The sequence below is a fragment of the Cupressus sempervirens genome, chromosome 6 (genome assembly GCF_028749045.1).
Source record: "Cupressus sempervirens isolate cs-2001-9-10 chromosome 6, ASM2874904v1, whole genome shotgun sequence".
NCBI classification, from domain to species: Eukaryota; Viridiplantae; Streptophyta; class Pinopsida; order Cupressales; family Cupressaceae; genus Cupressus; species Cupressus sempervirens.
Genome location: NC_143123.1, coordinates 434,974,839 through 434,992,581, shown reverse-complemented (window position 1 = coordinate 434,992,581; position 17,743 = coordinate 434,974,839). Strand labels below are relative to the sequence as shown.

Below are 17,743 nucleotides of genomic sequence, written 5' to 3'. Positions count from 1 at the left end.
CTAATATTGATAGGTATTTTAAGTTTTAATAATATGGATCTGTATAATTCTAGTTTCAATACAATCTTATTGCAGGTTGATAGATTTTCTTAACAAGTTTTCAAAGTGTTTTCTGTAAAGTCATTGTTAACTCCAGTTCGATCATCCTGACTTTTAGCTGTAGGTGCCTTGCCTTTGGTCAAGCATAAAGCTTTCCTTAGGCCCATGTAATTTGTTGGGTTTCTCCTTACCAATGAAAACTTTGATGTGACCCTTATTGTATGCTTTTGCCATGCATAACATGAATAAAAAACTAGCAATACTACATTGATGTGCAATGGGTACACAATGGGTAAAAAGATGTTAGAAAATGATTGATTATGGTGTTCTTGTTCATGATGGCGGGAGCACACATTCTGGTCATTATTTCTGCTTTTTTGAGTCACTTAAACCTTTCAAAATTATTTTTATGCTGGGAACTCTAGGTTATAGTCTTAGAAAAGTATTTTATTCATTAACAATTGCTTTAATCTGGCTTGTAGGTTAAGTGCACACAATGTTCTTATTGCTCAAATAAATTTGATCCTTTCTTAGATTTGAGCCTAGAGATCATTCGAGTAGATTCCTTGTTGAAAGCATTATCCCATTACACGACAGTGGAGTAATTAGATGGGGGTGTGAAAAGAGATCAATGTGAACGATGCAAAGTAAAAGTGAAGGCTCTACAACAACTCAAAATTGATAAAGCACCACATGTTCTTGCAATTCATCTCAAGCGCTTTAGTGTAGTTGGATCTGGAGGAAAAATTGACAAAAAAGTAGACTTTGGTTGTACATTGGATCTCAAACCATTTGTTAGCAGTTCACATGTAAGTAGCCCTTACAATATTATTTTCCAGTGGATCACATTTTCAGTGGAATCTAATAATATAGTTTTTGTAATATCTACTGGTTTTTTAATAAATATTGCACATTTGAATGATATTCTAGTTTCTCTGTCTATTGATCAATCACAGCTGGGCAATTTTAAGAACACTCTTTATGGTGTTCTTGTTCATGATGGCTGGAGCACACATTCTGGTCATTATTTTTGCTTTATTCGTTCATCCATAGGCATCTGGCATGCTTTAGATGATAATCGGGTATACATTTGCTACAGTTGTGAAGACATGTTTAATTTTGTGGAGCAAGCTCATTATAATTTGTGTATAACAGGATACACAAAAGAACTACAATTTTATGTAGAACCTTTTCTTTATATGGTAACACTAATTATACTGAAGTTGCTTAGACTGACTGAAGTTATTCTTATGAAATTTTGTACTCTAGGTATATTCAGTCAGTGAGAAAAGTGTGCTTTCCCAGAAAGCTTACATGCTATTCTATATACGAGATAAGAAAACTAGCATTCAAACAGCAGGTGGGTCTGAATCTCAGTATAATGGCTCTAAACTAAAGAAGAGGGTGTCATTGAACATTGGACATCCAAAGGAAAACCACTTACAAGATTCATATGCCCCCCAGGTGACAGAAAACATGCATTCTTTCCAAACGACAGCAATCTCTTTTAGTGTTGCAGGTGTAAACAAGATATCCCAACAGGTAGAAAATTTGTCAAATGTCAATTTCATTTCAGAAAGTCTAGAAAAGAACACAAGTTCTGGCCAATCATGCAGTAAATCCAAATCATCAGCAGATCATGATGCATCATGCTTGCGGCGGGGTCGCTGTGGCGGCGATGACAGTTGGCGTCGCCACCACAGCGGCCCCACCAAAGTGCTAGCCATGGACGTCGCAATTGCGACGTCTGCACAACCATTGCGACGAAACGTGCATTGCATGCATAGCGACGTCGTCACAATTCCTGCACTTACGTCGCAATTGCGACGCCATTGGAAAAATTGCGACGACCGACAACGTCAACGCCACAGCTACCGCGCCGCCGGCGCCGTCGCGTCCCCGTCGCAATTTTCCATGGACGCTGCAATTGCGACGCTCACGGAAGAACTGGGAAGGTTGCCGCCATAGCGACCACGTGGCCAGATGCCAACGCCACCCCATCGCAATGCGTGGGGAGAACGTCAGAATTGCGACGGAGACCGCATGCATTGCGACGGGAGTCGTGCTGGATTAGAATGGTGAAATTGCGACAGATGGGCATCGAAATTGCGACGGCTGAGGATAGACGTCATAATTTGCGACTAAAAAAAAATGACGTCTATTACCGTCGCAATGGCGACACATTTCCATCGCAATTGCGACACTTAGCTGTCGCAATTCGATGCCATATATATTAGTGCCTCTTCTCTCAAATGCGAACCCTCCAAAGGAGAATGGCAAGGAGGGAAATATCATTTTCTTTTGCTAACCATGAAAGAGTACATCTGTGCTCTCCATTTGTCGTACATATTCTAATGCAAATACCCTCTCTATTACATGTATTGGAAGTTTGTAGGGTTCTACCCATGAACCGTAAAACCTTAACACAGTGTACTCTTCCATTAAGTACCAGTCAACCAATTGTAGTTCACTTCCGAGTTGAATGCAATTTCTACAAGTAACAAGCAAGCTAGGCATTGGAGTGCCTGTAATTTTATGGTACATTGGTGCCAAAAAGAAGTCTACAAAATTGTTGTAGTTCCTTCTGTTATCAATCATCCTTATCTAAGGTTTTCACTCATATATTGGATTTTGGCCTTAAGTTTGACTGCAAAGCTTGTTTGCCTCAAATAATGCATGATGCTTTGCTAGGAGAAGATAACACAAGTAGGTTGTGAATCTAAATGTCTTCTTTGAACCTCTTTGAATCATTAGTAATTGATCTTGCATGCAACGAACAATGTGCTCAATAAAATGATATCTTACTGGTTCTTTTTTAAAATGAATATGATAAAGCATTTCAAGAATGCTAGCATCCACTTGTTTGTTACTATCCAATCCCAAACAAAATGCTAGCAAGGAAATACTATCCTATACCCATGGCACAAAAAATTCAAAATCATAAGGAGGCATGTGATTTGGACTCAGCATACAACCACTTGTTATTCCTCTGATATAAGAATCTCTCTGTTCTACATCTAATTTTTCATAATGATCTGCCAACTTTCCGAGGTCAATATGTACGTTTGACTGTTGTTGTTGAAACCCTAGGTTCAATAGACTAGCAAATTCACTCTCAGTCATGGACAAAATTTCCTCCTGAGTAATTTGATTCACAATTGCTTTTCTATTTTCATCATAATTTTCGGCACAGAGCATAACAATTTTTGGGAAAGGGAATACTTGAGGTAATGCCATGTGTGCCGACCCAGCTACCCACCATGCAATTTTATTTGCAGTTGCATTTACACTAGGATTAAATGGACAAAATTTTGAAGCCTTATTTGGATCGTTCCACTTGTTTTCAAGTGCAAATCTTATCTCCATTATACCCTTATTTCCATGAATAACAGGATCATGTATATCATGGAATAAATCACTGAAACCAGGTGTTTTAAGCATATTGTGGAATTCCATTATTTTGCCCATGTTATTCTTGGTATTTTTTTTGCCCATCGTGGTAAATATTTAAACACAGCTACAAGCCTATAGGGGTGATTCAAAATTAAAACCTTACAGACTAATTTTTTTTATATAATATAAATAGTAAAGTTGTAAATCAAGAGGCTTGAAAAATTTAAAATAGGAGACGTAAATTTTCAGGATTTTAGTAGTTACACTTACCCGTTCACATTCACGTTGCCCTTAGTTTCAATTTTTGTAGAGAGCTGAGAGACTGTAGTTTGTTTCTTTCCTCGGACCAAAATCCTCAACCTAGAAATTAAGAATCCATAACTTTGTAAATTGTAACCCCTTTCTAATTTCTAAATCTGTAGACAACGTATAACTACAAAATTAAAGAAACTTAACACGCCAAAATTGTACAATCTATACTCTATAGTCTATAGTCATCACACTTGTCACACAGTACACTTTCAATATAAATGTGAGTGGAATCGAGGACCACTAGTTACTAGACACGCATTAAGTGTTAACTAACCCGTCATAATGTATTAATGTCATTCATAATGTCACTGTTAACTGCAAGTGGAATGTGATTATGTCAATGTGTTAACTAAGCAGTGACACGTGTCATGATTTCGGGACGTGTTTGAAATGACAGGGTTTCTTTTTCCTTTCAGCCTAAAAGTCAACTTCGATCATTGATCTATAAACAACCAATGACATCGGTGAATGGTGTGGTCGCCCCGTGGGTCGTGGGTCCCACTCCCATTAACTAAGCTAGTCAGGTATTAGGATGACTCACATCACGAGTCAGATGTGTTAGTGTCATGTCATCACCAAATTGAAACGACATTGTTATTTGTTGGTCGACCGAGGAGTTTAGTGACACGTGTCATGATTTCGGGACATGTTTGAAATGACAAGGTTTCTTTTTCCTTTCATCCTGAAACTCAACTTCGGTCATTGATCTATAAACATCCAACAACACGGGTGAATGGTGTGGTGGCCCCATGGGTTGTGGGTCCCACTCCCATTAACTAAGCTAGTCAGGTATCAGGATGACTCACATCATGAGTCAAACGTGTCAGTGTCACGTCATCACCAAATTGAAATTACATTGTTATTTGTTGGTTGACCGAGGAGTTTAGTGACACATGTCATGATTCCGAGACACGTTTGAAATGACAAGGTTTCTTTTTCCTTTCAGCCCGAAACTCAACTTTGGTCGTTGATCTATAAACATCCAACGACAATGGTGATTCGTGAACGGTGTGGTGGCCCCATGAGACTATCGAGTTGCATAATTGCATATACAGAGTAATTTAAGATAATATTACTATTTAATTTTAACTAAATATTTGGGAAAACAACTAGTTAGTACAATCAAAACTAATATTAATAGATTTTTAAGACATTATCTATACATTAATATTTTGAATTAATACTAATATTATTAATCATCTCAAGATTTAATATAAGTGCTAATCATATAATTAACATGGGTCAATGAGTCCGCCTCAAATCAAAATTACAATTTAATATATTTGTTAATTTATAAAAATTAAATTAAATTTGTTATATAGCTAAAATTAAATATATTTCATAAGACAGATATATATCTAAAATTTGTATTAAAATATTAATATTATATATTCACAAATTATATCTCTAACTAATATTATTTATCTTTAGTTATAATATTTCTACTTTCTTTCCACAATAGGCAGGGACTTGTGCTTCAACAAAGCTCTTGTAGTTGTTATTATTATTATTTTTTGGCAAAACTTTATTTAAAATCAAAAGAAGTGGAAAATGGATCTTCTGCGCAAGCAAAAAAATACATAAAATGATAAAATTTTACCTAACAATTGTAATGAAGGCAGAAATGCAATTATTTACATAATTAATTTTGGTAGTTTAACTTTACTATTTGGACATTAGTTATAAGTCCCTGCCATACGAACTATAGGCAACGAACTTTTTTAACCAGTGTTTGAAATAAACAACTTTAACCAATCAAGTTTCACATAATTTTTTAATAATAACATATTTTGCTATTAGGTAAAGTTTGAGGCAGGAACTACGTTGCTCTGCAACCTTGTTTCTAGGGGAAATGTATTAGTGATTATCATTATAAATAATATTTTATATTCACATAGGCTTTTATAAACAATTCAATAGAAAATTCAAAAATGCAAAATATTGCAATGTTGCATAAGTAAGCATAAGAAGTTAAAACAATGAAATACAATTTTATATGGAACTGAAACTACAGAAATTTCATTGATATTTTTTGAAATTTACAAATTTACAAAATCAGGGGAAAACCTTAGACTCTAGTACTACTGTACTATTCATCGTAGAAACCACCAGAATTGACCATGGTTGCAAATTCTTGTAGCTAGTGGTTGCCATCTTCCACTTCATCTAGGAAAAACCATTTTCGAAGAAAATTCAACCCAATTCTTGCGCATTTCCTATGGTGCTGCAACTGCCCAACAGTCAAGCCCAGTAAAAATGGTTGCAAGACCACATTCCGGCCAGGTTCCAGAAGCTTGTGGACTTCACCCGCCCAAGGGATCCTCACTCCTAAAACTACATGAGCGACAATTTCAATGTCATCACCAAAATATACTACTTTAAAAATCTTCCTCAGGAGTAGCACAATTTCGGCCCTAGCTTCTCCGAGGTCAAGCAGGGAGGCTAGAAATTGTGACATAATTTCACTGTTGACACGATACTGATTCTCATTCTTCAAAAACTCATGCCCCAGAACCATTTTGACAACAGCAATAACAAACTTCACACCAGAGCATGGAACAACCTCATTGCAAATTGGCAAGAGGTTTTCATCAAGAACGCAACCTAGAAAGGTCTCCTGCTCCTCTTCCAAAGTGCATCTCAGGCGAATAGGGTTGTCCATCTTTACTGCAAAGTTCAAACTCTAAGTTCTAGCAGACTAACACCAAACAAACTAGACCTATCGACTACCAAAAATGAGATGAGCAATGATGAAAGAAGTAGCTCAATCGCCTATAAATAAGCTTGGTGGGCAGGGTGCCAAGGATTTTTTTTTTTTTTTTCCGTTCGACTGCCAATTCAATTACATTAAATTAGCAAATATTCTCAAATCTTGAACATAATTGCAAGTACGTGCCGAAAAGGCCAATTGTAATTAAACACTAACACCGTCCATTGTCTTGTAATGCGTGTGAAGCTACTTAACCGATGGAAAAGGCCAGTTGTAATTAAGACTAATAGTACTACTGCTAGTGGACTGTGGCATGTCCTGTAATGTGTGCGAAGCCGCTTAGCCGATGGAAAAGACCAATTGTAAATTGTAATTAACAGTAACAAGACATCAATATACTATCTCCATCAACTTAAGTGATACACACTGGACAGAAACGTGTCACCATTTTGGACACTTGAACAAGGTCAAGGCTTCATTCCAGACATTTGGTCTCGAAATACACCTTCAACCGTTGATATATTATCATCGGACAGTAGTCTGAATCATGTAATTAATATTCTATATGTAATTAATGTTTATCATTTAAATAACCCGAGCTTTGTTCATTTTTAATTTTTAATTTTTGTCTATAATCTACATGTAATTAATGTTTATCATTTCAATCATCCAAACTTTGTTCATTTTGTATTGGTAATAATAACAAGTGCCACATAGTGGCGTGTATTTGAAGTTATAGGTTTAATTTAATTAGTAATTAGAAATATAAGTTCAATTTATAAATTGTCAATTTAAAGTAAAAAATATAATGCTCTCAAGTTACACTTGCGAATTATAAAATTTGTAAAAAATTATAAACGATTTTTTTTATCATATAACACATTTGAATCCTAGTTAGATTAACAAATAATCATTTTAATTATTTTTAGGAAGTAAAAGTCATTTGACTAAATTTTAATGATAGTATTTTATATCTTTACTATAAATTTTTGTTTTTGTTTTTTACCTAATTGAATATTTCTAATTTTAAATTAGTTAGAGAACCAAATAAATATGCAATACTTGCTAAAATGTTTCCTTTATTATTAAAAATATATTTTTACTTTTCCTTTCATGCAGTTATACACTATAAACCCATGATCAAAATGTGTATACTATTAAAAATATATTAAAGACATTTAACTAATTAAACTTAATACAAAATTTATCTCACAATTAGGGGTGATTATCAAATTCCAAGCCTCACACTAAGTAATTCAGTGTTGGGAGGTTATAAATAGAACATGTTTTTAATTTAAGAGATCAATAAATTTTATTTTATAATATCCTTTTAAAACTAATATGTTCTATCAATATAAAATATTTAAGTACGTAAAAATAATAGTTTATTTGTTGATAACAATTTAAAAGTACTTCATCAATGTTTTGATGGGAGTATTTGTACTTCATTAATTTTATGAGTTTTTCAAAATCTATATTAAAGTTTGATTCAATTAAAAATTTAAATTTAATTTTTTTAATAATAGTAAAGTTGTTGTTGCTCACTTAATTGTACTTTTTTTTAAAAAAGATACTTTAGTCTATTTTATTTTGCACTCATCAATCAACTTGTATGCAAAATAGAAAAGATAAATCTATAAACTAATATTTACTCCAAAAATCTTTCCTAAAGAAAAGCAAGATGGAGGAAGTCTCCATAAAAAGGGGCCCTATAAGAGTAAATAAAATCAGCCAATAAAATTTGAGAAAAATAATTTCTACAACATATAAAATTGATAGATTAATAATAAAACTTTACAAATAGTTAAATGTTCCAAAAATATTAATATATAATCGGTGGAAACTAATTAAACTAATTGAATAATAGGAGAGAGTGAATGCAATAGTATATTGCCTATAACAAATACAATAAGATATCTTTTGGCTTATTATATATAGTTATAGATAAACTAAACTGCAATGGTATTGGTAACTGTCGATAAAAAACTGTCAGAAATTGGCTGCACAATTTGGGAAGTGGTGTGTGGTTAGTGGTAGCGTACTAGCGAGAGAATATCGCTATCACTGACATGGCATTTAATTCTTTCCGAGTACACTGTACTCCGCAGACAACTTACCTTGATACGTGTCAACATTCCGGTGACTACCTCGACAATTCTTCTTCTTTCAAGAAATGTTGGCCGAAATTAAACCTCAGCCATTGATCTTGGATCATCAGACGGTCTAAGTTCTCAAATAATACATTTAACATAATTATAGTGGTAGTGGCAAAGATTATGCTTTCATAATGTATAGTCAAACAACCACGTCTTTAAACTATCACTTGCCAGTTGCCAGTAATTTATGTAAGTTGGTATGTTAGATTAGGCTACTTATTTCCCATCTTTTGAAAATAGCCATACCAACTATAACTTTTTGAAAACCATTCGCCATAACAAATAAATTAATTGAATTATTTGGAAAATATTTTCACCATTTTTTAATAAAAAAGGTATCCGTTATTAAAATATTCACCAACCAATATCCATATTTCAAAACATAATTCGTCATCAATATTAATAATTTTATTTTTTTAAAAATTATAATCGCCATTATTTTATAAAAATTATCTAAACTATTAAAAAATTTGCCACCAAATATTCATCGATTGACTGGAATTATAGAATTTTGAAATACAATATGCAAACGCACATGGGCACCTTCGTTACAATAATTTGCAATACAGAGCTGTGAACTATCACCTAGAGTTGTCCTAAACAATGTGTGGGCTTCCTTATATAGGAATTCCTACACCGCCCGCAAAGGTTCTAGACATCAAACCCTAACCCTTGAGATTGACTAACTCTAAAATTACATATAGAGTTGGCCTGATACACTTTTGACACTTATTTTGGAAATTTTAGTCGGCCCAACTTCAGAAGGCTATAACTTTTGGTCCGTTGCTCTAGTTGCTATTATAACAACTTTTCAGAATCCTCAGCTTTTGATCTATAAGGCCAAACTTGTGCAAACTCCAGTCGACTCCATTTGGGGCCTTTAAGGTCTTCAACAGTGAGCTTGAAGTATTTATACCAAAATTGCACACCAAAAATCTGCAATAAATCTACGAATATCATGATATGGCAACTGGTAGGCTAATATATCCAAGATGAACATCCACCTCTGAAATTAGGACATCCCGAGCTCATATGACTGACTTAATAAGTAGCAAGCCTTCACATACAACAACTCTACATTGGGACAACCCTTATTCAAGAAACAAAAAGGAAATATTTTTGGGTGATGCAAGATTTCTCTCACACCTAGGATGCTCCTATATCATGTTTTTACATCAAGCTTCTCTAAATACAAATCTTCAATAGCCACAATACTTAAAATTGTATGAATAGAAGTCATTTTAACTACTAGAGAAAATATCTCATCAAAATCAATTCCCTTTTACTGTGTGAATCCTTTTACAACTAACTTGCTTTAAATCTTTTCTTACCTTCATCCTCTTCTTTCAACCTATAGACCCATTTATTATGTAAAACCCTTTAACCTGCAGGGAACTTGCATAAATCCTAAGTCTAATTTTTCAGCAAAATGTCCATTTTTTTTGTCATTGTAAACTCTTAATGAAGGTTTGTATCTACCTACACAGTTTCATCATAGCATTCAAGTTCACCAGCATCTGTTGATAAAATAGAGTACAAAGAGGGAGAAAATATTTCAGGAGGTCTACTTAGCCCTATTGATCGTCTAATATTCACTAGGGTTTGTGTTATTTGTTATTGCAAAGCATGAGGGACTGTTGGAATGTCATCCTTTTGAGTATCATCCAACACAACATAATCATTTTCTTTATTATCATATTGCAATAACAAAGCTTTGTACAACACTTTTTCATTAAATATGACATCCTTGCTTCTTCCATTTTTATGATTTTTAAAATCATAAAGCCTATAACCAAATTCATCGATTCAATATCCAAGAAATACACATTGTTTTGACTTATCTTCCAACTTGGTTCTATTCTTAAAATCTATATGTGCAAATGCTTCACAACTGAAGGTTTTGAGAAAAGAATAATTTGGCTTCTTACCTGTAGAGGGACCTCTATTAATCAAATATACATTAGTATTCACAACATTTTCCCACATGTTTAAGGGCGACTCAACATGCAACCTCGTGCTCCTTTCATGCTCCATTATTGTCTAGTTCATGTGTTCAATCACTCCATTTTCTTCTAGAGTCCTTGGAACATGTTTTTGCCTACGAATACCATTTGTGGAACAATAATCTTCAAATTCTTTGTTGCAATACACACCACCTTTATAAGATCTGAAGACATTTTAATCATTTACTAGTCTTATTCTCAACCAAGCATTTCTATTTCTTATAAGTTTGAAATACATCAGATTTATGTCTAAGGAAGTTAACTCATACTTTCCTAGTTGCATTATCAATGAAAGTAACATAATAATGAGAGCCACCAAGGGAAGATACTTGAGTTGGTCTCCATACATTTGTATGCATCAGGTCTAATTATTCATTTTTCTTTTCCTTCCCAATCTTCACAAAACTAACTCCCTTTTGTTTTCCATTCACACAACTTTCAAAGAAATCTATATTGACACATTTTAGACCTATGTTAGAATGTTTAGAATAATTGGGGAGGGGAGGGGGGAGCTGAGGTGAATCAGTTATCCAAGGGTCCAAATGTACAAATTGAATAATACAACATGTAAACTACTTCAGATCTCAACATTTAATAGATCGGCCTCTATAGTCAACTTTCAATAACATCAACTAGTTGTCCAGTATCCTAAATATAAAAAACTTGAAGAATGTAAACATTAACAGTAAATCATCGCATATAACATCCACACAAGTTTGACACTAGGGTTTAACATGGAAACCCAATTCGAAAAAACCACCAGTATAATGTCACCTAGTTTCCACTCTTTTGAAATGAGCTCTGTTAAGAGCCAGCCCTGTTAAAGGTTAAAAAACACAAAGTTAAATGTGACATTGTCAAAGGATTTAATCACCCTATTAGGCCTTGTTAGAGGACTTTAGAACATTCTAATAGAATGCCACCTTGATTAAAGGATTTACATATGACTGTTAGGTCAACATTGATTAAAAGATTTCAATACTGATGTTGGCTTTTGATTTGACAGAATTTTAACAACCTCTTACAAAGTTAGCAAGCCTAGGAATTAGCTAGAGCCCATAATGGACATTTTGAGAAGCAAAATAAAATGACCAACTGAGAAGACTTTGATGTCTTCTCCACTTTGAACTCTACAAAATTCAGGTGGGTTTACCTAGGAATTCATTCTTTATTCACTTGAAATTCAAACTCTCAACATAAACTCAAAAATAATAGAGGATTTAGCCCTAATTCTTCTAATTCGTGGATAGTAAAAGGGATGACAAATGGTTATTTAATCAAACCCTAAGACTCCATGAATCAAGTACAAGCTTACGTTTCAGATTTTAAACAACAGAATAGTCAAATGATTGATTTATATGAACTTCTCCACTATATAAGATATTCCAAATTAGATCAACTTCAAGGATTATTAGTGCCTTATCTATTGGGCTATAAACTCATAGGAATTAGACATCTACTTATGGATTGATCTTAAAAATTTGTGAGAAGATTATCAATATTCATTTCTAGATCTCATTCTTATCAAAATCTTCAATGAAAAACAATAAAGTTATACCAATTTACATTAAGAATTTACATAACTCATTACATTATTAGCAAAAGTAAATTGAAATATAATTCACAATGAATTACAACTGAAATTTAATACACTTTTCTTATTAAATCTTAGAGAACAACATGTAGATAAAAGAAGAGGCAAGATCTAGAATAAAAATCCAACTTTCTACAATTTGTATGAACTTCTTTGAAATGTATACAATTCAATGACAATCTCTATCAGAAGACAATTCAATTATACCAACAACTGTTAACTTTTCTTGTTCAAACTTTGGAACAAAATTACACAGTATGTATGGACCAACACAAAAATGAACAAAACTATGATAAGAATAAAAATCTCAGACCCTCACTCCACATCTTGGAAATCCTTTTATAGAATAAGGATTGCAACAAGCTTCAGATGGGAGGACACATGTTAAAAAATAAGATGCAACAACACTTTTTAATATAAGACAAAACAATTACAAATAGAACGTTGGAGATAGCCAAAATTTGAACAATTGTCAATTTGGATGTTCAAGATCAACTTTTTAATTTATAATGAGAGCACACCCACAATAGGTGAACCACAAAGATAAGTTGCCTCTATCAGATAGTTGTCCTCCCTCTTTATATTGTTTGACTTTGCTCTACATGCTCAATCGTTATCTCCAGATGGAATTGCCTTTATGCTAGCTATCACCTCCCACATAGTAATATCTTATTCCTCATTTGGCCAGTGGATCCCCCTAACTGTACTTAGTTCATTTAGGCATTTATTCTATTTTGCATCAATTAAAGCTCTAACCTCTGCAATGTTCTTGTTCATGTCTTCCTCCAACTTGTATACTATATCAACAATATCAAAAATTGTTACAATGTTAGTTTCCCCATTGTTGTAGGGAAAAAACCTTTCATGTTTAAAAATGCTATCAAAAGAGTCTGACCACTCTTGTAATTTCTTAAGTTTGTTCTCATCATCAATAATTTTAGGCATGAAGCCAGGTGTCCCATTGGCAATGACCTTCATTTTATTGTTTATTGATTGCAGCTTGGCAGAAAAGAATACATTTAATTATTTTACTTTATTCACCATTTTCCCTATGGAAATAATGGTTTCCTTGGGAAATTCTTTCTTTTGGGGAAAAATTGGGACGAACCTATCAAAGAATGCAATATATGGACCCCACTTAGTGAACAAGAGAGAAAGAATGGATAGTGCCTATGTACATTGGTATTCTTCTCCCTGCAGTGCAATATAACTGTTGCAGGTACTCTAAGAAGTCTGTTTAAGAACACTTATTTTATGTGAGAGCATGCTCTCCATGTTCTGATCTCTGTTTCTTTTCCGAATTCTAGCTCATCCACCTCCATCTACTGATCTATACCCACATTTGTTGTATCAACATCAATTTGGGTCTCCTAATCTTTGACCTTTTTTTCTTCAGCTCTTCCTCATATTTTTTCCTTGTTTTAATGGATATGTCTTATGTTTGATACAACTTCTCTTCAATCATATCCATTTTACTCTTCCCCATTAGTGAAGCAGTGTTCATCAGGTTGTGAATCTGGTCACTTGATGTTGTTGTGACACTCCAGAATATCACATTGCCTTGGGGGGAATCTCTGACTTCCATTAGAATTGGCTTGTCATGTTCTGGGGCCATGCTCCATACTGCCATTGTCTTGGAGTCAATATTGAATCCAGACCCCTGCAACTCTCTTGCAATATGTCTCCTCAAATGAGACCGATCTGCTTTGCCTCTTTATTTGGTCCAACATGAAGGATGAGCTAAGCTCCCATCCAGGGAAAAGTAACATCCCACTTCTCTACACTAGCTCCCTAGCCTCATCCACAATGAGAGTTTCATTGTTTTGGTCATAATCTTGGAGCTTTTGCACTAGTTTAACTTTCTTTTCTTGTGAATCTCCTGGCTGCAGTTGGAGACTGAGTTCATTCTATTTAATTTTGAACAAGAATTATTCAAACTCCTCGAATTCATGAAGTCATCATCCTTCATAAATTCTTGAGCTTAGATTATCCTTTCATCCAACATCCTTGTTTGAAGCTCAAGCTTATTAGGGATTCGTTCATTCTGGGTGGCCTGCTTTATCAGGAAGTTGTGCCTTATATCATCAAAATATTGTGTCCCCATTGGCAGGATTTGCAGTGTCTTATCCCTTGCCTTATCTGGGATCTCTGTCATCTTTTTTTTCTTCCTACCACCTTGGGCCCATGATGAACTTTTTGGTTGATCATCTTCAACATCATTTTCTATTACATCATCATGTTATGGAGATTCGGGCGCTACTCTGTCTCTTATTTCAAGAGGGACCTAAGACATTATGCTATCAAAATTACTAATGCATTTATTGTACATGTCCAAGTACCTCTCCTCATGGTAGAAGCCCTTAAAAGATGGATCAATTCTTTTCATCTCCTCTTCTACCCTCATGATGTCTCTCCATTTTAGGGGTTTGTCTCTATGGTCCTCTGTTTCTAAGAAGTTCATAATCACATCTTCCTCCCAATAAGGTTTGCTAGCTGGCAAAATGAACCTCCTCATCTGCTTGAGGGCATGCCTAACCAAGTCATTCGGATCATAAGTCCTAATAGGGGTTGGGGGTAGTAAGAATTCACTCATGAATTCATCTATCTCTTCTGTAGCATCCTTCCCTATGACAAAATCCCTAAATTTGACATTTCTAGGAAAAAAGGAACCTTTTTTTATTGTAGGTCTTAGGTATTCCTGATTCATCATTATTAACTCCCAAAAGAATTCTATTCTCTCATCTCTTTGGAATGTATTTGGGTAAAACATGAGGGAGTTGGGGGCATCCATAAACCCTCATTAAAGAAAAAGGCTTGCCCAATCATGGCCTAACCTCCTATCCCCATCAGGGCATGTAGAGGATCTAATTGACATCTTGACACCCCTAGGAACCCTCTTTGTTATATTAGCTAGCATATTGGAAATTGGAAAAACAAAATCATTATAAAAAGCAATAGCATTGGAATAGGAATAAAACCTTTGCCATAATGTAGTCCACCACTACACTGGCAAGTTTTCTCCATTCTCCTTTGTCCCTTCAATGAAGCCAAGATTGATGTGCCCTATATTTTTGTAGACAATGATGTGCATTAACAACGAGTAGTGGTGGAACTTGAAATTCCCCATCTCTCCCCTCTAAGCAGTAGTGATTTCATTGTGCATCACATTGATTATATGTGTGTGGTGTAAATCTTGAATGTCTAGAGCTATGATATACACATTGCTAGGAGAATTCATTGTGCCACCAACCCAACCACCTTATCCACTCCAAACACGATATACTAAAAGTATCTGTTGAAGAATTCTAGAGGCATGAAATATCCTACCTTTGGGAGTTCGCCCTTCTCCTTTTTGGACTTAGGGATGTCTTCACATAACCCTTCCAGTGAATAAATTCTTCTGAGTCTTGAATGTCTCGTCCATTTTATCTTGCTCAATGACCTTTGTCATTGGTCCTCTAAGGTCAAAAACTTCAATGAAGGTCTCCCTGTCCAATTTACACATTATACTCATATCCTTCCTATGGAGTCCATGAGTTGTAGGATTGTAGAATTTTAGTAGGGTCTTCACCAAGTCTACATCAACTATCACTTTTGGCATGATTAACTTTCCCAAGTTTCTATTCCAGGGGTTGCAAATTGGTGGATTTTCAAACCTATTGTTGTAAAAATACAAGAATAGCTCAATGCCATTAGTTTTTTGGCACGATTGCATCTCTGTAAAAACTATATGCATCCTTGAAAATGTGGGAGCTCATTGTTTGGGCATGGGATGATCCTAGGAGAAAGTAAAGCCACTCTTTTGCATAGAGGCTAGCTAACTTAGTCTTTGTGATGGAGACACAACTAAAGACCAGAATGAACACACAGGAAAAGGGAAATATTATTATCAATGAAAAATTCCCTATGGGCTTACAACAAAATGATTCTGGAGAAACAAATCCTCTACATAGTACCTTCTCTCTAACTCCACTAAGAACTGCCTTTACAATGCCAAAAATGTTCTTAAATAAGCCCCAAATGGTTTAGGGTTAGGAATACATTCTAGAATATGCCAGTTGGCATCCACCGCCAAAACAGAAGGTTCTAGAAATCACATTAGAAGTCAGTGTAAAATTAGAAGAATCCAAAAATGGTAGTCCAACTTCTAGGTGGCATAACTTTTTAACCGTAACTCCAATTGATGAACCATTTACATTTTCGGAAAGCTCTTGAAGCGCTCTACAACCTTATTGACCAGCTTCGCTCATCCCCCATTTTTTGGCCCTATACGAAGCCATTTAGTGCCCCATATATAACTTTGAAGCGCTCTTAGGAGGTCTCCAGGAATCAAAAAATTGCAATAACTTTCTAACCGTGAAGCCTTTTGACCTGATTCTTTTTTCTAGAATGTTTTAAATTACAAATATAACCATCCCTCCAATTTACACCCTCTAACTCACCATAATTATGGCTCAATTACATAGTCCTACTCTTTCAGCATTTATACGTATCCCAAATTGCTTAAAAACTCTAACCCAGAACACTAATAGTGGAACTGCAAGAGTTGAAACTTTTATTTGACCCAAATCGGTATCTAGAAATGAAAACAGAAACTATCTCTAAGCATATTTTTGGATGATACAAGATTTCCCTTACACCACTGGATGCTCCTGCATCAGACACCCAGGGTAGATTGAAAAGTGACCCTGTCACTTTATGGTAGAGGAAAACCCAAATGGGCAACCTCCGTTGTTGATATCCAAGTTGAGTCCTCTATTGGTCGTCATTTCCACTTCACTAGGTACTCTTCATATTGCCTATTTCTGGTACTCCTACCCACACGACTATCTAGAATATCTTCTATCTCCTCCTTAGAAGTAGGAATTGGACAGGGTTCCAACATCAAACCCTCATCTGCGCCATCATCATGATATTATGTTAAGTCTGCAATGTTGAAGATAGGAGAAATGTGAATCCCATCTGGCAACTCCACCTCATATGCATTTCCCAAGTCATGTTTCTTCAAAATTTTACAGGGGCCAAATTTCTTCATCTTTAGCTTGTTGTAAGTACCCACTGGAAACCGTTCCTTTTGTAAGTGTACCATAACTATACCCTCACTTGGAACTCCTTATGTCTCCTCCTTTGATCTGCCCTAGCTTTATACTGTTGGTCCATCTTGGTGATGTATACATGGACCTCCTCATGTAGGCAATTGATATGTTCAGCAAATTCTTCTGCCTCGGCACTTGTCCTCTCCCTTTGCTCTGTCTTTCTAAATTAAGGTGCAGTCCTTGGGCTACTCCCATACACAATTTGGAATGGTGATCTACCAGTACTCCTATTTACAGAGTTATTGTAAGCAAATTATGCTTGTGGTAGAATCAAATCCCACCCCTTGGGCTTATCTCCTACTAAACACCTCAACAAATTGTCCAAACTTCTATTTACCACTTCGATCTGTCCATCAAACTACGAATGATGTGTAGAACTGAACCTCAATTTTGTCCTCAACTTCTTCCATAAAGTCCTCCAGAAATACCCCACAAATTTA

At 35.0% G+C, this 17,743-nt stretch overlaps 1 protein-coding gene across 3 annotated transcripts in view; it reads right to left on the bottom strand.

Moving 5' to 3' along the window:
* Nucleotides 1–17,743, bottom strand: part of LOC149552904 (endoribonuclease Dicer homolog 3b-like) — a 195,149-nt gene that overhangs the window by 61,345 nt on the left and 116,061 nt on the right. Inside the window, exon 12 of one of the 3 annotated variants that reach the window (XM_089788467.1) lies at nt 9,137–9,546. The exons of the other annotated variants lie outside the window; for them this stretch is intronic. Coding sequence (XP_089644593.1) covers nt 9,521–9,546 — 26 coding nt within the window. The 3' untranslated portion in view covers nt 9,137–9,520. Of the gene's footprint in view, nt 1–9,136; nt 9,547–17,743 lie in introns of those variants that run through there. 3 annotated transcript variants of the gene reach the window in all.